The following is a 21,207-nucleotide window of genomic DNA, read 5'->3' as shown; positions in this document are numbered from 1 at the left end:
AAATCTCTTTGACATTTGGTCACTGCAGGTGGAGGGATTTCCTTCACAAAAATTAAAGAGGATAAATGTCGCGAGTGAATAGGCTCAGCGTAAAGTTTGGATTCGTATTTCACAGTGAAGCCTATTAAGATTAGATGTAGATCGGTGTCAGAAAAACACAAGCTCCCCTGCAAGATTTTTTTCCCCCGTTTTTAATTTAACGGCTGTCAAATTAGAGACAATGAAATGTAGCATAAGTTGCATTACAGCTAAACCTCATCCCCTGAAAAACCATAGACAAGCACAGGAACTACATTGTAAAATGGAGCTGTCTGGGTTTGAAGGCTGGTTTTCAGTTCATACAAAACTAAATGTAAAACTTTAAATCTTACTGTACACTGTTGTCCTGAATTTATCTCTCAGCATGCCAACACATTAAAAACATGCACCAAAAGGTACATAAAGCAAGAAAACCAAAGAAAGGTGGTGCAAACAGAACTGAACACCATCTGTTATACACGCATGCTCACTTTCAACAGCCTTTGAAAACATTTTGTTTCCTGGATAATCCATTGTGGATTGTCGATGCAAAAAGTAAAAAACAAAAACAAAGAAATGAGTTTAAAGATGAGCACAACAAGTCATGTATTATAGATTCAGTACATTCAAACATGAGATGTGCAGTCAGACACATTTTGAGCCATTTTTGGGTTGTTTGGATGCTGCTGCTGGTGGTGGAGGAACCTCCCCGATGCAAAAACACGTCAAATCCCTCCTCGAATGAATCAAGGATGCCATCGATTGGTGTCTTGCTTGCTCCAAACTCACAATTTTTATTATACATTTCATTCAAAGTGAGAAAAAGAGCAGAAAAAAAAAAAGTTTTGAAGAAACATCTCCATCAGCTTGTGATAGCTTCCTTAACTTCACTCACAGATGTTCTGCACACAGGTCCAACCAAGGCCTGGGCTGGTTACTGGTTTAAAGTAGGAGATGGAGCTTTGTTTGGAGGTGTGGATCAGAGAATCATTGCTCCACACCCCAGCTTAGCTGACAGGTTACTAAACTTGTCCTTAGCTTATAAGAATGAGAAATCTGGCTGTTTGGAAACATTTCAGTTGGCAAGCAGCGGACTGCAGGCTAGCTACATGACTAGAGAGCCCAACTAATTAACCAGCTGATATCAGTTTTTTATACCTGGCAAAAAGCAAGGATGTTCTATACTCATTGTTGCTACAATTTTTATGTTTTAATATTCCACCCTTCTCCTGACTCAAATCTAGATTATTTTCCAGCACGTTTCATAACAAGCTGGATATTTCAGTACAAAATATTGACCTGGTTGGATTTAATTATTTGCACTACACTGAAGTTGGGTTATGATTCAGCAGTGTGGTAAAAGGGCTATTTCACATTTTTGAAACCTAAACAAAATATGTAACAAAAAGACATGTATGGTTTTGTTTGTGTTTTAAATATAGAATCTTTAAATTAAAGCTTTTAATCCAACTTTAAGAACCACATGTTTTGATTTCTATTTTTTTTTATAGATTTTTATATTTTAGATAATATAGCGAAGAACAGTCTGGAAAATCAAATGTTTTCCGGACTCATCCAGCCCACGCCTGGTTGGGACACTGGGATGGAGAGGCAGCAAATCAATCAAAGCGTAAAGACTGTACAGAGTTTTGAGACAGTTTACCAACAAATAATACATCATTTGAATATTAACATGACTTAATTCATGATTGGAGCGGTGAATGAAATCATTTTTTCTCCTTTTTTATAAATTTAAACTCTTTTATCTCTAATTTTTACCCATACAACAACCAGGTCTTCATCGCATCATTGGTCAAAATCTAAATCAGCTTACATGTTTCCAACAAGCAAACTGCAGTCATAAATTAAGAATAAACAGAACACAACACCTAACTGACAATAACCCACATCACCACAGTCTTCTGATACCTAAAGCTTTTTTGTCAGCCGATAAAAACCCGACAAAGTTAAACTTTCAACACCTTCTTTAAAGTTAACCTCTGAGCTATAAAATATCTTGTTCTGCAAATCTGCGCTATAAATCTGGAAGACAGCTGCTTAGATCGGATTGTAAAAACGAAGGGGAAGTTGAAAGTTTCAATAGGCTCTGGGTCACGGTACGGCAGACTGTGGATGTTTATAGTAGCTTGGAGATCAATAAAGACGCTGCAGTTTCAAAGCGTGACGCAAACAAAAGCCGTACAAGCAACAAAAGCTGGGTTCGTTGTTTCACTCTGAGCGGGACTGAAACAGGTCTTATAAAGTCTGATCCTCAGAGGGTATTTAGAGCAGACTCTCACCCAATTAAGCTGCTGCTTAGTCAGTGTGCAGCCATGTCAACTTATTGGGATGTTTTTGTTTTGTGTGGCAAATCAGTCCTTGCTGGTCCCTCAGATGCCAGTGTCTTCAAAAAAAAAACCCTTGAAGAGTGTCTTCAGGAAGAAGCCCCCACTGTAAGAAAGCAGTAGGCACTCCTCCTCGTACGTCTGTACAAACTATAGGTCTCCTCCTTGCAGCCAACATTAACAGTCTGCAGTTATACCTCCTGAACCAACAAGTAATGCCCGGGTGCAGCTCCCCCCCTCGCCTCGCTCCTATACAACAGTGCTGAGGGAGGACGTGCAGTCTGGAGGCAGAGGAGCGGGGGCGTGGCCATCTGTTGGTGTGTCAGGTCCCACCAGGAGGGTGCTGCTATCTATGGAGTCCTCCCTCTCTTGAGAGGATGGCATCGAATCTGGCACTGGACCAGGGGAGCTGGGAGGTTCGACCTGGAGCCCGTCCCTCCTTGTGTTCATCTGGCTCGGCACCACAGAAACTCCACCGTGTCCTGGAGGCAACAATAAAGAGCAGAAAAGATAGGAGCTTAACGGTTCACATGACGAGCTAGTCAAACAACAAGAGAAAGGATGTTCCATACCGAAGTCAACGTAGAGAAAGGTGTCTGGGTTAATGGAGGCTTCGTATGGTGGAGGGGGGTCATCTGGGTGCTGGATGTCAGGGTACTTGTAAGCGGCGTACGGCGGAGGAGGCTCCTGGAAATGAAAAGCACCTCCCTCTCCATCATCAGACAGATGCAGAGGAGTGAGACCGGTGCCAAAGGCATCTGGGCCATAGTCGAAGCCCGGGACTCGTCTTCCAAGGTTGAAGTGGTGCACTGAGGAGATAAAAGAACACAGATACAGAGAAGCATGTATGCATCCCGAAGAAAGAGAAATGTGAATGCGCCAATTAGAAAATTCAAAGAGGAGACTTGGCTGGAGACTGGAACCAGACAGTTTTCAGTTTAACCAGCCCTGACGGATGATCTGCCGGTGAGATGCTTAAAAATCCTACGGTTTGCTGACCAGTGAACGCGCCACACCCAAGCACAGGTCACAGATCCCTTTAGCAGCAAGTGTCTTTTGGTCGGGGAAGTTTTTACTATGTTTCTGCAGATTTCAGTAACATTTAAGACTGATAGACCAACATAATTCAAATTTAAGACCTATATGTATCACATAAAACAACAATTAATAACTTAATTCCTTATATTTAACTTAACATCTTAAATTGGTAAAATATACTTTGGTGTGGATACATTACTTGTACACCCATTTCACCATACATCAGTGCCTTTTTGTTGTACACTGTGAGCTTAATTACACTGATTGATGACAGGTTTTAGCCAACTGCTGAAACGTTTTTCAAGCCAAACATCATTAAATTCACACACTGTCATGGTAAAACAAGAGAGAATGGTGTCTGATTATACTGGCAGGATTCCTTTAACCACCAACAGGCTACTTCCAGAAACAAAACTCTGTAGAGAGGATTAAATTCAAATTTTTTTCACGAGGTTTAGGACTTTTCAAAACCCTGGAGCAAAGACGACTCAAAGGTGGTCCTTTTCAGTGTCTGCGAGGCTTTTAAAAAATGAAATCACAGGAAGTATAGAGATATAAGAAGCTGTTAAAAAGAAAACCGTATTTTCCATGATCTGTCGTGACGTGTCTGCTGTAGGGACCTCAAATTTTACAACAGTTTTTGGTCGTGTTTTTGCAAAAGCAATAAGAGTGATGATACAGATTACTTAAAACATAGAGCCAGAGCCTCAGAGGAAGAATTACTGCTCTGAAAACAAAGCTTATCGAACATCAAACAGGGTAGTTACATTCAGCCGTGTTACTGTGATGCCTAAAAAGGTGCAAAATATCTGCATTCAATCATATTTCAAGCAGTAGAACAATAACTCAAGCAGTAAAAGTAACAATTGTAGCTTTATACTTTATGGGGTTTCCAAAGACAAACAAGCAGCTTATTGTTATTAGGTGCACGATATTAGAAAATCATGCAATGGCTCTACTGTTGGCTAGTATTGTGATTAATGCACATATTCTAGACTCTTCTGTCCATCTGTGCTCCAAACACCCTGTGAGACCTTTAGTGAGCAACCGGTTGAATAATTACACTGGCATGTGAACTGTGAAGTCATGATGTTTGGACTGTCACAGGGAAAAATGATTGATTATTGGTTAATTACGAGAGAGAAGCTTTTAGCAGATAGCAGGAAGGCTGAACATCTTGCAGTTTTCACACTATGAGCCAAGTTCTCAAATAGAAATTACAATGGGCTTTATCAGTATCAGCAGGTCAAAGCTAGAAATCAATCATTATATTTTAATCATTAAATTAAAGGACACTATATCAGTCAGAGGTTATCCTTACAGTTGCCGCCGATCAGCGTTTCGATGCGTTCACGTCTTCTCTGACGAAGTCTGTGCACCATGAAGAGCAGCAGCGACAGGATGAGGAAGGACGAGATGCAGCTGACGATCAGTCTCATCCCACTAGCCATCGAATCGAATAGACTGCTTCCATCTGAGGGGCAAGAAAAAAAAAAAAAATCATTAAATAAGAATGTCTTCGTGAATTCAACCACAAAATAAATCAGAACACCATCTCTCTGAAATTTTGCAGTAACAGGTATAAAACTGAAACGCTTTCAAGCGTTTCCTAATATAATGCACACCAACACTGAGGACACGGCAAGCCTGAGTCAAACAGCTGCAAGATTTTACCTGAGGCTGAATATTTTTAACTGTTTGTGGCATAAACCAAAAGACAGATACTAGTACCGGGATCCAGGCAGGTGAACTTGCAGCACTCTTTGGGGTCCTTTCGAAAGTGATTGCAGCCCTGCGGCCGCTCACACAGCGCAGCCACGCACATCTCCGGCTCGCCATCATGACATGTGCAGCTCAGACACGGGTCGTCTCCCTTCGGGGTGAAGTAGTAGCCCTCATTTACAACATTGTCTTTTATGTCCACGCATGTTTGCCCTGTGGAGCAAAATAAATAAATAAATAAAACAGCTTAGTATAGACATATATTAACATCTGTCAAAGTGAGCACATACTTCTCTTGCACAGGAAGGGGAACTTCTTGTAGCAGTTCTCAGCGTGCCAGCTGTGCAGGCCTCGTTCATTCATGCTCTTGATCTGAAAGCGTTGCAGCTGGGCGCAGAAGACGTTGTCCTGAGATGGAGAAGTCTCCCCGAACTTCGCCAGACTTTCAGGTGGCAGAAACACCTGTGTGGACCCTATTAAGAAACAAAACATCAAAAACATATTTCCTACTGTGCTCAGGTCAAACAGCGCAGACAATACAGCTCATCTTTTATTACCTTTGTACGCCACTTCCCAACGGCCCTCCAAAGTGTGACTTCGGTTGGTGATCACATACTGATATCCAACCCAAAACCTGAAAATAACAAATTTGCACAATGGTCCACGGATTTATGACACACATTCACCACTAGATGGCATGCAATCACTCAATTAGCCCTGATACAATTTGCTCATGTGTCATTTAAAAAACCTGAATTGGTCAGCGAGGACAGGGCATCATCTTCAGGCAGATCAACAACTCACTTGCACTGGTCTTTACGCTCACACACTTTGTCATCAAAGTCAACCTCAATCTTCAGTATGAACTGGAGCTCCTCGCTGGTCACAAATGTCGCCAAAGAGCCGTTAACCTTCTGGCACGTGTCCACAGCCTGCCAGTAGTTCTCGTTCTTCAGGTACACTTTGTAGCAGCTGGCTGTCTTCTCGTAGTGATGCCACCCGCTGGGACATTTCTCTATAAGCAGGGAGGGAATTTTGATGGCTGCAGTGGATAAAGCTACACAAACGCTCATTGTGCTGAAAGCGAGGTGAGATGCTTACTGTTGAAGCGTACAGGCTGAGCCACACCGACATCTTCTTCGTGATCGTATCCATTCTCAAAACGAAACCTCTCCTCCTTTATAACTGCAAAACATTTTACATCATCAGTCAATAGCGCGTGGCGGCTGCACAGATGCTCTCTGCAACTTAGAACAGGATATTTAAACATCCCAAACTAATCATATTTGAGTTAAAAGATCAAGCAGCAGGATGCAAAGTTGGGGACAGGAAAAGCAGCTAGAAAGCTTTGCAGATTTTAGCCTCTTCTAAGTATGATTAGTTGTTTAACAAGATTAAGATCTGGACAGACGGAAGAACCCTGGCATTGTCTTCACACAACAAGCTCTCCTCCTGTGACACGGCTACACAAACTGAAATCCAAACATATATTAAATCCTGATGCAGGTAGTAGAAGAACAGAATATTATCTCTTCATAGAGCCAGTGGCAGAATGATTACTTCTCAGCGAGCTAAAGGTCACTTGGATAATCACAGAAGGAGTTACTTCCAGTAGCTGAAATACCAAGGTTAGTGAAACTTAAAGTGGATGTTTAATAAGCACGTAGGTCATTTCTGAAGATGCGACTTCCTTTGATAGACGCTGTGAGTATCTTCTCACTTCGTTTTGTCTAGCACCTTCACTCCAAGAGAGTGCTCGTACCCTGTTCAGACCTGGCACTAAAATCCATGCTGGGAAATCCAATAAAAGGTCATTGACTCTGCTGCATCCAAGCCCTACATCACCAAGAGCAATGCAAAGCTTTGCATAAAGTGGTGCAAAGCATGGCGCCACTGAAATCATGCAATGACTGAAGCATACCAAGACGTTCTGGACAACTTCATGCTGTCAATTTGTGGAAGAAATTTTGGGGATGACTCCTTTCTGTTCCAACATGATTGCACACCTGTGGTCCATAGTCCTGACCTTATCCCGACAAAACGCCTTTGAGATTGATTATGGAGGAGACTGTGAGCTGGACCTTTTTGTCCAACGTTACTGTCTGATCTCAGAAAATATGCTTCTGGAAGAAAGATCAAAACTTCCCATAAACACACTCCTTGTTGAAGGCTGCGGATTAAAGTTGAAGCTGTTATAGCTGCAGAGGATGAGCCAACATCATAATATAGATCATAAAATTCTAACTCAGGGCCATGGCCCAAATGTGGCCTGCAAGTTAATTCCAAATGTCTAGTAGAGCTGGCTGGCCGGTACGCAGCGTTAGCACTACAAAACCCAGAATGCTCTGAGGGGGTGTTGTGTCACTAATCTGATTTTGTTTGGAAATGTATCTGGTAATAAAATAACCACTCAGGTAACCACTGAGACTTTCTTGTGCTTCTACATTCTCTGCATATTATAAGCAGCCAAAAATATTTTTCTGTTTAAATTTTACTGAATGACTACAGGTGAGCAGATGTTATTCTTAAAATTATAAAAAGTATGCATTTACTGTATTAACAAAAAAAAAAAAAGAACAGAAGCTCAGCATAGATTGTAGGGCCAAATGGTTCCAAACACTGAAGTCCATCATCAGAAAAGAAGAAGCCTTTTGGATAAGCGTTCAAACATATTCACAAAACAAGAAAAATGATCCCATTTCCTTTAATTCCAGTACTTGAAACAGAAAACTGCAGTTTTGTCTTTTTCTGCCACTGCTTTTGCCCGTTTAATACATGTGGGCTTATTGAGGGATGAAATAGGGGCCAGTGTGATTCCTTAATCAGCTGTACACCATAAGCATTAACTAAAAGCTTGAACAAGCTACTCCTTTATGGAGGTCACATGCTGTACTCAATCCTTTCAATAATTCCCATTATGCGATCAGGGATCTGAGATAAGACTTCAGGATTTAGGGGGAAAACAATAGGATTTTAGTCAAAAGGCTTAGCTCTAGAATATCTAAAACAGTTGAGGGGATCAACCCAATGGTAAACAAAAACAGAGACAGGAAGAACTTAATTCTCCTGCTTTTAGACAACATTAGTCCTCATTTGTTCATTTATTTCTATTTACTGGTTAAGATGGACCTTAATGTGTTTCGGAGGTTGTGGGGGTTCGCTGCTACTAATCACCAAGAATATAAACACTTACTCTAGGAATAAAGCACACCAAATCCGTTCTTATGTAGTCAAGATACACAGCTCTATACAGACTGTTGCAATTTTTCTACATCCCTGAGGCCCTGTAGATGCAGTCGCATTAGATTTTTTTAAAAGCTGCTCGCCTGTGATATGATCCTTCATGTGTAAATCATCCTGTGTGCTGCAGGCCTCTTGAGGAATCAATTAAAGCCTTAGAAGCATTAGGCGGCAGGATGGTGGAGTTATACTTACGGGGACAGTCCATCTCGTCGCTTTTGTCCTCGCATGCTATCCAGCCGTCACACTGCCAGGACATCGGGATACACTGCATCTTCCCGCTGCGGCAAGCGAACTGCCCAGGGCTGCAGCGCTGCTCTGAAACAGAAAACGATTTGTGTGGTCAAACATGTGCAACATGGACATCTTTTCCAAAAAACAAAAACCCAGCAGAGATGGAAAATATGTTGGAAGAGCTTTAAAAGTAGTAAAATAAGTATTTAAAATCATAGAAGATGGTGATGATGGTTGGAATGGTTGTTCGAATTCAATTCATAACAAACAGGGGTCAAATGTAACCTTTCACTCCACTGCTTCTCATTTCCTCCTAGAAATGTTAATCTCCCAAAGGAACAATAATAAAAGACAGATTCACAAATCTGCAGACACAATAACAGCTGCCTCTTCAAAAATGTGCAGATGAGATCAAACAGCATGTTAAGCCAATCTGCTTCAGAGAGCCATTTATTATACTGCACAAGATCAGGTCAATGGAGAGAAAATAAAACTCGTCATCAAGTTCGGTTTTGATCTGGGAAAACAAAAACAGCTAAAGATGAAAAACATAGTCAGGACTTTAAGGAATGGGTCCTAAGCATCTACAGCTGACAGCATTTAATAAGGACAGAAAGCACTGAACCGTCTTCTTGGGTCCATCAGTGGGCTTCATCGTTTCATTTAAATTCAAACATGACCTTTATCATGCTTCTAAGAAAACTACTTTTTAGGAATTAGTTAACTATTTAAAGAAAGACTTCTGAAGAATTACCCCTTGTTAGAAAACATTTTGACAATATATCAACTTTATGTGAAAGAAAGAAAGCACCAGCAGGCCCAAAACTAAGAAAAACATAACTATACTCTAAAATAATACAAAAAAAAAAAAAAAAAAAAAAGCTTTCTTACCTGACAATAATCTTGCCAGAGCTAGCCGAGGACCTGAAATCAACAGGAAAAATACTGTGACTATCTGGCTTATTAGACGGTTTTGACTTTACCTGCACTTCAACTGACCACAGCCAAAATGATAAATTACTACATTACAAAAATAAGGCTGTTTGTGTTACAAAACACATTGTTTTTAACAAAAAAAAAAAAAAAACTACTAAGCTTCAAAAACCCATCGTTGATCATACTTTTTAAATGAATTATTTCTTGCACTGCATGTATGAAGCCTTGCTTTAAGGCACAGATATGAATAAAACCCTATAATATCCAATAAAAATAACTTTATTGGATGAATGTCCACTGTTGTTGACACAGCAGGTTGGTTTAACTACTATGCTACATGAGGCAGATCTTTTGACTGAATGTTAACACTAAACAACCCAAAAGCACAAAGAAATAGTAATTTGTACTCTGATGTTGTCTCTTAAAAGTCATTTTAAGAGCACTCAGCAAACGTCGTTTTTTTTAGTGATACTAAGTGGCTTTAGATGTACCGTATTTTCCGCACTATAAGGCGCACCGGATTATAAGGCGCACCTTCAATGAATGGTCTATTTTAGAACTTTTTTCATATATAGGGCGCACCGGATTATAAGGCGCATAGAATAGAAGCTACTGCAGTCAAACGTTTGACTGGGGTTGCGTTATGCATCCACTAGATGGAGCTGTGCTAAAGAGAATGTCAACAAAACAGTCAGTCAAACTTTATTAATACACTACAAACCAGCGTTCTGATAACTCCATTCACTCTCATGGTAAGGTCTCCTCTACATAGAATTCTATTGAATAGAGCCAACCACACGTTAGGAATGCATTGGAGTCTATGAAGATGAAGTTGAAATCAAACGTTAGTTAAAACGTGAAAGGGAACTTTTCCCTGAATCAGTGAACACGTAAAAGAAACAGTTTGATGCACTAAATCAAACGTTAGTACTGTTAACCTTTCCTGTTTCTGTCCCCTGACCGTAGTCTGATGACACAGGGGAGACGCTTTCTCCAGGGCCGAAGTTACTAGTTTCCTCGGGGTTAACTCCCTCACTCATACGTTGCTGAGTTGAGCATGAAGAAACAGCATCAAAACACTGAGTTGTTGACGAGATTCGGGGTTCTTTTTAATGACTTTGCAGCACGTAAAAACACAGGGCTTACAGACTCATACACCACTGCTCCGGTCGCCGTCTCTACCCACCCCACACACACAATAATACCGACGTCACTACTTCACTCTTGATTCTCAGCTACGGCAGCACACAGCGCCACCTCTGTCCGGAGGAGTAATGTCAACATCTTCCATACACACACACGAAACATACACCCCACACACTGAGCTTCTAATCACATATAGTTCAGGCAATTCCTGCAACAGTACATTCAAACGTTATACACACACAAGTGGTGTTGGACTAGGAGTAAGCACAGTACAGGTGTTTACCGCTATTACTTCGGCGACGCCCCTGACTACGGTAGCCGTAATGCTGCAAGCGGTGCGGCTACCAGTCGTACTGAAACATTTTGACAGAGCGCCGTGTACAACCAGTATGGATCAACCAATTAACCAATTGATCCATATATAAGGCGCTCCGGATTACAAGGCGCACTGTCATTTTTTGAGAAAATTTATGGTTTTTAAGTGCGCCTTATAGTGCGGAAAATACGGTATTCTGTGAAGTAGAAAGTTGTGTTCGTTCCCAGAGACTGAATGCATTATGACCAACAAGGATGGATAACATTAAAATCCATGGATTTAAAAATATATCATTGAGGACTGTTGAATATGTATGTTTAAAACGGGGGGTTGCAAGGGTGAGGAAATAATTTGTCAAGCTGAAAGTCAGCACTGTTGTTCTCAGCAAGATAAATACCTGAACTTGTGTACCGACTGATCGACCGGCCAATTTCCTTAATTCTGGGTGATGGGTCGATACTTTCACGTGAAACCGATCTTATCCACCTCCACAAAGGTCTAAAAATCACCAACTGTGATCTTTTGCTCTGCCGTGAGAGAGAGCTGACTGACAGACCCGCCCACCAGGTCACGTTTGTGCGGTTCTCAACTGTTGATAACATAAGATTGGAATATTGAAGGCATGTTGTGACCTTATGACACCTGACATATTATAAAGAAAATCTGTATCGGCCAAAATCAGAGTCGGCGGGTCAGGCTTTTTAAAGATCGGTAATCAGCCAGAAAACTGCAATCGGTGAACCCCCTACTACTTTTATATAACTGTTTTACACGTATTTCTGCGTAAAACACATATCTATTTTTGTCAAGGCAGTACATATCTGCATTAACTGTGTCCTATTGACCTTTATATATAAAATGTAGCTGGCTCGTTAAGCTGTGGCTATATGTTCCAACAGCACAACATAAATACATGACTGCTGGCCCTGATGCATGTGAATCAGGGCTGAATGAATGCCTCATTACTCATATCTGGTGCGGTCCTGATAACTGTACCACTGAAAACTGCACTTATTCAGATTCCAGTAACTTAAGGTTATTACCATGGTTACTATGTTCTCAATCTAAACCACTTCCTTTTATAGTCCCTAACGATTATGCCTTAGCATAATATGAATTTGAGACACCATCTTTCCCTTATTGTTCCATCAGGATTCATTACAGAGAAGAAAACTACTGATGGTTCATAAATAAACATAAGTCAGAAATTAGGAAATTTACATATCTGAAAAAACACAATATAGTGTGTTGGGTGAAAGACAATAAATGAGTTAGGGGTTTGCGTCTCTAACAAATTATATATGACAGTAGAGGGGCCAAAAAGTCCATTATAAAAAGGTTAAAGCAAGCTGTGTTACACAATAAATATTAACCTAATCTTTCAGGGGGGAATAGAGAACACTGTGGCAATGGCAGAGATCTGTGGACTTCTGATAAAAAAATTTAAAAAAGTTTTAGTTCATGCTTTAAAATATTGATCTTTTCTAAACCCCAAATAAGATACCAAGATTTTAGATGGAGTAAAAGGTTTTTTTAACAGCCCTCAATCATCCCAGAATCAACTGAATCACAATCATTAATATCAATATGCACTATAAGCTTCTCTTTGGATGCAATTTTTTGATGCAATTATATGTAAACAATAATAATAATAATAATAATAATAATATAGACTTTATCTCAGAAAGGAAAAAATGGCCTCTGCATTTAATCCATCCCTTAGGGGGCAGTGGGTGACCGTTGTGCAGCACCGGGGAGCATTCAAGGGCTAAGGGTCTTGCTTAGGAGCCCTAATGAAGATGATAGTGGTCGAGATGTTTAAGCTCCCAGAATGATTTAGTATTGTGATAATAGAGAAAAGAAGAGTGCAAAGAATTTGCTAAATTCAACCAACGTCAACATCGTGGTATTCAATAATTATACAGCATTAGTTTTCCTAATATCATGCAGCCCTAATGCACCAAGCCTTATGTATTTAACTAAAGGAAAAAAAAACACCAACAGCTAATTAATCTATTTTTTAATAAATTAATGGTTCAAAGATGACAAAAAATTAAACATTTAAACATTTTTATTAGGGAGATTCAGACACAAACCCAAATTTCAATATCAGTCATTTTTAAATGATTAATCTCCTGGTTTCCTAATCCCTGTTCTTGATGCTCTCTGAATGAATGTCAGCCACATCCACAGTATTAGTGAGTCATACGCTCATGTTTTTGTACGGCCAATTTTTTAAAACTCAGCTTATTTTTATGTGCACAGCTTGCAGAACTGCATTTAGGCCGCGTACATTATTTTGTTGAACAATCTGTTTTTCAACCTCTACAATGACCATCACAGTGAAAGAGAGACCTTTTCGCCTGTTTTAACTTCCTCCCGCTGTGCTCAGATATCCCCAACCACCTGTCTCTGATGGTGGGAGCAGCGCAGAGCACAGCTGAAACAGTCGTCATTACATTTTATGAAGTTCGGCACACTGAGTTTATGAAGCGGCATGATTAACTTGAAGCTCACTTGAACTAGCCTAGCACTTCAGCTCACTGGTCTGATTAAAAACCACTAACAGCAAGAGCTTAAAGAAAGCTGTAGCTACAGAAATAGAGTCTGATGTATCTTTAGAAACAACCGTTATGCATGTTTTAGGTGAAGTGTTGTCAGGACATCCAGTAGCTTTTGTAACCTAATTAACTCTGTTTTGAAAGAGCTAATCAAGGCTGTCCTTCAGAAGCTCACTTGGACTTCAGTATTGGTTTGTGACTTGGCATCAAAAATGCCTCATCTAAATGCATGGATTGGTTTAAAGCACGACGATTCTTAAAGTGTGAAAGTTAAGAAAACAGAATCATGTGAATCTCTGCTCTCTGAATTAAAGAAGCAGCTGAGAGAGTGAACCATACCCCGAACGTTTACCTGGTTCTCTTCAGAAATTATCCACTTACTAAAGGTTTGGATCTCAAATAGAAGGGGTGCTGAAAGTAAATCCAAACCTATTATGTGCTGGCTGAAAAGGCCCATCAGCATCTTCATTACTGGTGTTCTTTAACTCAGCAGACAAACATTTTTTGATGCGTAGACAGAGTTTATAGCACAGACTGGCCTGAAAATGTTAGTCTCTTATATAACAAAGTGGAACATATAATAATGTATACAAGGACGCCCCAGCTCAGTCCGAGTCTAACAGAACAGCGAAGCAGCAAAGCAAAAGGAGCTGAACTCTCTCCGCACTGATGATTCAGACTGGAGGTTTGCTGTTAAAAGCACTGAGTGGGTACAGGCAATTATTGTCTTTGTACCTCCTCACATTTAAAACTAGACAAAAGCTGTGTGGGTCAATTTCCTTCAAAAGCCAACCAAAGTAAACTGTTTTGACGCGTTTTCAACTACTGCTTGCCACGTTTGCTATTTTAATGGACTAACAAGAAGTTAATCATATTTTTTTTTCAGAGAGACTTCACAGTTTCAGTTCTGATGTGACAAATTTAACCATTAAAAATGGAACATAGAACCCCTACACTACCTCATTTTATAGGGAAGTGTTCGTGCTGTCCATGCAGACGTAGAGGAAGTAAAAATCCAAACCTCCAAAAGTATAAAACTATATTCAAGACAGTGGTTGGGATTTCATAATTGCAAGAATAATAATGAATTCTTTATATATGTCTTAATGAAATCAGTCTCTACCTCCAACCACTGACATTTTACAATAGATTTGCAATTAATCTACTTGCAAGGTTTACTTGTACAGCCATACAGGCCATATAAACTTAATCTAAGCCAAGAATGTCAAGAGGATAAGGAATGTTTAACTGCTTCCTACAGCGGGACATAAAAACTGATACAAAGATTTGTTTTCATAATACGTCATATTAACAATAAATGAACATGCTTTGCAATTATTTAGATAAGTAACAATGTAATTGTTGGAAAATTTTGCCAAATAAAAGCTGAAATCAAACCAACTATTTCATTGTAAATGAGTCATTACAGAATCTTACGCCGGTCTTTCAGTTCCACCAAAAATGTTCAGCAAGCAGTTTTTAAAATGTAAGTTGACCTTGAGCAGTTTCAATCAGCTAAAACTTGGTAAATTATGTTGCAGTTCATTTGGACCCCTGACTGAACACCCCGTTTGAATTAATCCAGTCAAACTCGTTGGGGCCAGTAAGTTTAATGCTAAAATCCATTCTTCACATTACTGGAGCTAGCCAGAGGTCATTACAATAACCTCCGAGACTCCTGAGAGCACCATCATGTGCACCAAATCCAGCCACAATGTTGCACTATATTGCACCACATTGTGCACTATTATGCATGATGCACATGTGCGGCCCCTCCTTGAACCACCACCTTAACGTGGTGGAGGGGTTTGAGTGCTCAAATGATCCTAGAGGCTATGTTGTCTGGGGCCTAAATGCCCCTGGTAGGGTCTCCCATGGCAAACAGGCTCTAGGTGATGGGTCAGACAAAGAGTGGTTCAAGAATCCCTCATGAAGAACAAAATATCGAGGCACGTGACGTCGCCCGGTACGGCGGAGCCGGGGTCCCACCCTGGAGCCAGGCCTGGGGTCGGGACTCGTCGGAGAGCGCCTGGTGGCCGGGTTGCTCCTCGTGGGACCCGGCCGGGCCAAGCCCGAACGAGAAACGCGAGGCCATCCCCCAGTGGGCCCACTACCTGCAGGGGGAACCGTGAGGGACCGGTGCAAAGAGGATTGGGTGGCGGACGAAGGTGGAGACCTCAGCGGCCCGATCCCCGGATGCTTAGGCCGGCTCTAGGGACATGGAATGTCACCTCGCTGGGGGGGAAGGAGCCTGAGCTTGTGCGGGAGGTCGAGAGATATTGACTAGAAATAGTCGGGCTCGCCTCCACGCACAGCGTGGGCTCTGGAACCCATCTCCTTGAGAGGGGTAGGACTCTGTTCTACTCTGGAGTGGCCCACGGGGAGAGGCGGCGGGCTGGTATGGGTTTGCTTGTTGCCCCCCAGCTCAGCCGTCTCGTGTTGGGGTTTACCCCAGTGGATGAGAGGGTTGTATCCCTGCGCCTTCGGGTTGGGGACAGGTCTCTGACTATCATTTCAACCTACGGGCCGAGTGGCAGTGCAGAGTACCCGGCCTTCTTGGCGTCCCTGTCGGGGGTGCTGGATAGTGCCCCTCCCGGGGACTCCATTATTGTGCTGGGGGACTTCCACGCCCACGTGGGGAACGACAGTGACACCTGGAGAGGCGTGATCGGGAGGAATGGCCTCCCCGATCTGAATCCGAGTGGTGTTTTGTTATTGGACTTCTGTGCTAGTCACGGATTGTCCATAACAAACACCATGTTCAAACATTAGGGTGTCCATCAGTGGACTTGGCACCAGGACACCCTAGGCAGGAGGTCGATGATCGACTTTGTTGTTGTATCATCAGACCTTCGGCCGCATGTTTTGGACACTCGGGTGAAGAGAGGGGCTGAGCTGTCCACTGATCACCACCTGGTGATGAGTTGGATCCGCTGGAGGAGGAGAAAGCCGGACAGACTTGGCAGGCCCAAGCGCATAGTGAGGGTCTGCTGGGAACGCCTGGCAAAGCCCTCGGCCAGGGATGTATTCAACTCCCACCTCCGGGAGAGCTTCGACCAGATCCCGGGGGATGTTGGAGACATAGAGTCCGAGTGGACCATGTTCTCCGCATCTATTGTCAATGCTGCTGCCCGTAGCTGTGGCCGTAAGGTCTGCGGTGCCTGTTGCAGCGGCAATCCCAGAACCCGGTGGTGGACACCGGCAGTAAGGGATGCTGTTAAGCTGAAGAAGGAGTCCTATCGGCTGTGGTTGGCTTGTGGGACTCCTGAGGCGGCTGACGGGTACCGTGAGGCCAAGCGTGCTGCGGCCCGGGCTGTGGCAGAGGCAAAAACTCGGGCCTGGGAGGAGTTCGGTGAGGCCATGGAGAAGGACTACCGGTTGGCCTCGAAGCGATTCTGGCAAACCGTCCGTCGCCTCAGGAGGGGGAAGCAGTGCTTCGCCAACACTGTTTATAGTGGGGGCGGGAGACTGCTGACCTCGACTGAGGACATTATCGGGCGGTGGAAGGAGTACTTCGAGGATCTCCTCAATCCTGCCATCACGCATTCCGTGGTGGAAACAGAGGCTGGGGACTCGGGGTTGGACTCTTTCATCACCCAGGCTGAAGTCACCGAGGTGGTTAAAAAGCTCCGCGGTGGCAAGGCTTCGGGGGTGGATGAGATCCGCCCTGAGTACCTCGAGTCTCTGGATGTTGTGTGGCTGTCATGGTTGACACGTCTCTTCAACATTGCGTGGCGGTCGGGGACAGTGCCTCTGGACTGGCAGACTGGGGTGGTGGTCCCCCTTCATAAGAAGGGGGACCGGAGGGTGTGTTCCAACTACAGGGGGATCACACTCCTCAGCCTCCCTGGTAAGGCCTACGCCAGGGTATTGGAGAGGAGAGTCCGACCGATAGTCGAACCTCGGCTTCAGGAGGAGCAGTGTGGTTTTCGTCCCGGCCGTGGAACACAGGACCGGCTCTATACCCTCTACAGGGTGCTCGAGGGTTCATGGGAGTTTGCCCAACCGGTTCACATGTGTTTTGTGGACCTGGAGAAGGCATTCGACTGTGTCCCTCGTGATGCCCTGTGGGGGGTGCTCCAGGAGTATGGAATCGGGGGCCCTTTATTAGGGGCCATCCGGTCCCTGTACGAGCGGAGCAGGAGTTTGGTCCACATTGCCGGCACTAAGTCGGACCTGTTCCCAGTGCATGTTGGACTCCGGCAGGGCTGCCCTTTGTCACCGGTCCTGTTCATAACTTTTATGGACAGGATTTCTAGACGCAGCCAAGTGCCGGAGGGGGTCGGGTTTGGGGACCAGTGGATTTCGTCTCTTCTTTTTGCGGATGACGTGGTCCTGCTGGCCCCCTGTAGCCATGACCTACAGCATGCGCTGTGGCGGTTCGCAGCCGAGTGTGAAGCGGCTGGGATGAGGATCAGCTCCTCCAAGTCCGAGGCCATGGTACTCGACCGGAAAAGGGTGGCTTGTCCTCTTCAGGTTGGAGGGGAGTTCCTGCCTCAAGTGGAGGAGTTTAAGTATCTCGGGTTCTTGTTCACGAGTGAGGGAAGAATGGAGCGGGAGATCGACAGACGGATCGGTGCGGCTGCCACAGTAATGGGGGCGCTGTGCCGGTCCGTTGTGGTGAAGAGAGAGCTGAGCCGAAAAGCAAAGCTCTCAATTTACTGGTCGGTCTACGTTCCTGCCCTCACCTAAGGCCATGAACTTTGGGTCATGACCGAAAGAACGAGATCCCGGATACAAGCGGCTGAAATGAGCTTCCTCCGTAGGGTGGCCGGGCACTCCCTTAGAGATAGGGTGAGGAGCTCGGAGCAGAGCCGCTGCTCCTCCACATCGAGAGGAGCCAGTTGAGGTGGCTCGGGCATCTATACCGGATGCCTCCTGGACGCCTTCCTCGGGAGGTGTTCCAGGCACGTCCCACCGGGAGGAGGCCCAGGGGACGGCCCAGGACACGCTGGAGGGACTACAGGTCCTTCTCAAAATATTAGCATATTGTGATAAAGTTCATTATTTTCATGAGCTGTATGCCAAAATCATCCGTATTAAGACAATAAAATACCTGAAATATTTCAGTTAGTGTGCAATGAATCTAAAATATATGAATGTTAAATTTTCATCATGACATTATGGAAAATAATGAACTTTATCACAATATGCAAATATTTTGAGAAGGACCTGTATGTCTCTCGGCTGGTCTGGGAACGCCTTGGGCTCCCCCTGGAGGAACTGGAGGAGGTGTCTGGAGAGAGGGACGTCTGGATGTCTCTGTTGAGTCTGCTGCCCCCGCGACCCGGTCCCGGATAAGCGGAAGACGACGATGACATGTGCGGGTTGCTTGTATCACTCTAACACAAAAACGAATCTGTGTCATTTCGTTCGTCTTTATGTCCGTCTGCATACCTTACAAATATGTTTAGCAGAATTAAAGATTTTTTTTTATAGTCAAGCAAAGTAAATGTTACTCAATGTAAGCTTAACTACTGTAAGACTATTTTTTTCTTGGAGCATCGTCTTGTGAAACAAGTGTAAAAATGAGGAGTTTTAACATTTACGGATGCCTAGTGGGTGCATGCTCACTAAATAAAATCCTATTAAAACAGGTATTGTAATTTTCCTATGCTCTTAAATTATTTGTGAGTAACAATTTTTATTTTTTATACTTAAGGTTCTTGACAAGTAGCTATCAAGTTGTTCAGACAGCACAAAAACATTCCCTGTAACACAGCATGTGCAAAATATCATCACCCAAACAACCAGCAGTTGTTTCAAAACATGCACCAAGTGAACCCTGGGCAATGTTGTTTTCAAAAAGGGTTAGGTATCTTGCTACAATGTGCACAGAAATGACCTTCATATTAAGGGCTAAGGCTATAGAAATAGAATAGCAAAGCACTGACTCATATTTTGACCCCGTTAAAGCCTGATTACAGACTAAAAAGTAACCGTACACCAATCACATAATATGGCCAAATAACTGCCAAAAAGAACACCTGAAAAATAAACAATGTTCTCTTTTTTGTGTGTAATTTGCTCTCTAGGTAAGAGGTCAGTCCTCTGGTTGGAGCCAAACAATAATGTGTTTATTCTTAAGCTCAACTAATAACAGTTTCTCTAATCCCCACAATTGGCAGGATCACAAGACTGAGCATGAAGGAAACCACAAGGTGCATTTGTCCTATGTTGATGCTTACAAAGCTTTGTAAAGGCATTCATTCAAAGCACCAATACTGGTTCTCGGTTGAGGAAAAGCAGCATTAAAGTATTTCCTCGCTTGGTAAAGAGACACATGTCTAGACAGAGAATAGGGTAGTATTCCAGTTAAGTGGGTCATGACTTAGAGCAAACACATTTAATTAGTACACGTTTAATGTTGAAGTGTTGAACCACAGGGTTTCGGATAAACCAAATGATCTTTAGAGGCAGCTAAAACAACAATTGTTAGCTTTTCTTCTGCCAGTCTGTTGCGTTTAATGATGGAGATGAATGTGAGTCAGGTTGGGTGATACAGGAAGATGAATCTCTGACATGCATTTTAAATAACAGCCCAGGTAAAGAAAACCAACCAGGGATTGCAGTGATGAAATTAACTGTTAAGTGTTTTAAGTTAACTAAATTAGGGCGCACAATTTTAATAAGTGAAATTAAAGCATAATTCAGTATATAAGCAATAGGTCAGTATCTTTGGTAAAATAAAAAAAACAATGTCGCTGTAGCTTAATATTTAATCGCTCCTAAAGTATATGTATCTCTATTGGCTGTTACATGTGGCCTAGTTTTAAGAAGAAAACACAGATCCTGTGTTCATAGCTAGCTGGTCCTGCACCCTGACCAACAGCAGAGAGACGGGTTGAAAACTACCGGAGTCCCAGGTCTGACCACCAGGCCGCTGCGCCTGACCTGCAGCTGTAAACCTGTTTCTCCCACTTTATTAGTCGAGCAAACGGAACAGGGACACAGCCCAAAAAAATATAAACAAACTTGGGTTTATTTACCTGTCCGTGGTGGGTCCGTTAGCGTGAGGACGAAGAGGAGAGAGAAGAGGAGGACGAAACTGCTGCTGTCAGCCTTCGGCAACATTTATCCTCCATTCATAGTAACTCCTCTATCCAGAAATGTAAAAAAAAATACACCGAGGATCAGCAACGCCTCCGCCCTCTCTCCTAAACTATAGCCGCAAGACGTTTAAAACTACTTGTTCCCATTTTTGTGCACGCAAGTCGTCGACGAACTACACAAAACAGCGCACATAAAGCATAGTCGCAATACAAGGCGACGCAGGTCGTGGTTAATCTCTCCGGGCAGCAGCTAACGTTAACTAGCTGGCTGGCTGCTCCACTGTTACCGTCGACCGTTGGAGCTCGGTCCAAGATGGCTGCGGCCTCCCATCACAACAATTCCAAGCATTCGCAGGCACGATCAGCCGGGGCGGAGTCTGCCAGATTATCCCCCCAAAAACACTGTTTATGCGCGGGCGGGGTGGAGCCACAACGGGAGCAACTTTACAGAGGCGGTGTTAGACCACTGGGAGCCCACCCCAGATATATCCGGATTTTCCTTTCTAACGGGTTGTATGATTGTCAGGTTATAAAATAAAATTGTAATAAGATGCCACAGAATTCGAGTTGTGATTTTGCACCTCCACGCTAAAGTAGAG

At 43.1% G+C, this 21,207-nt stretch overlaps 1 protein-coding gene across 2 annotated transcripts; it reads right to left on the bottom strand.

Moving 5' to 3' along the window:
• Window positions 1–595: 595 nt before the first annotated feature.
• Window positions 596–20,983, bottom strand: dgcr2 (DiGeorge syndrome critical region gene 2). Of its 2 annotated transcripts, XM_047372804.1 has the most exons (11): window positions 20,546–20,983; window positions 9,489–9,521; window positions 8,559–8,681; window positions 6,225–6,308; window positions 5,928–6,138; window positions 5,681–5,757; window positions 5,414–5,596; window positions 5,133–5,336; window positions 4,723–4,875; window positions 2,936–3,172; window positions 596–2,845 (listed from the first exon to the last, which is right to left on the bottom strand). In XM_047372804.1, the coding sequence occupies exons 1-11, from the start codon at window positions 20,628–20,630 to the stop codon at window positions 2,613–2,615; spliced, it is 1,623 nt and encodes a 540-aa protein (XP_047228760.1). In that variant the 5' UTR covers window positions 20,631–20,983; the 3' UTR covers window positions 596–2,612. The 2 variants fall into 2 exon arrangements, with proteins under 2 accessions (XP_047228760.1, XP_047228761.1); XM_047372805.1 differs by lacking the exon at window positions 9,489–9,521.
• Between the last annotated feature and the right edge of the window lie 224 nt (window positions 20,984–21,207).

Source organism: Girardinichthys multiradiatus, chromosome 8 (genome assembly GCF_021462225.1).
Source record: "Girardinichthys multiradiatus isolate DD_20200921_A chromosome 8, DD_fGirMul_XY1, whole genome shotgun sequence".
NCBI lineage: Eukaryota > Metazoa > Chordata > Actinopteri > Cyprinodontiformes > Goodeidae > Girardinichthys > Girardinichthys multiradiatus.
Note: the sequence above shows the minus strand (reverse complement) of the source record. Positions and strands in the feature narration are given on the sequence as shown.

Coding starts and splice junctions, on each gene's coding strand:
- dgcr2 (XM_047372804.1), bottom strand. CDS start 20,630: ATGTTGCCGAAGGCTGACAGCAGCAGTTTCGTCCTCCTCTTCTCTCTC. Junction 9,522..20,545: donor AACGGACCCACCACGGACAG/GTAAATAAACCC, acceptor TGTTGATTTCAG/GTCCTCGGCTAGCTCTGGCA. Junction 3,173..4,722: donor AACGCTGATCGGCGGCAACT/GTAAGGATAACC, acceptor TTATCTCCTCAG/TGCACCACTTCAACCTTGGA.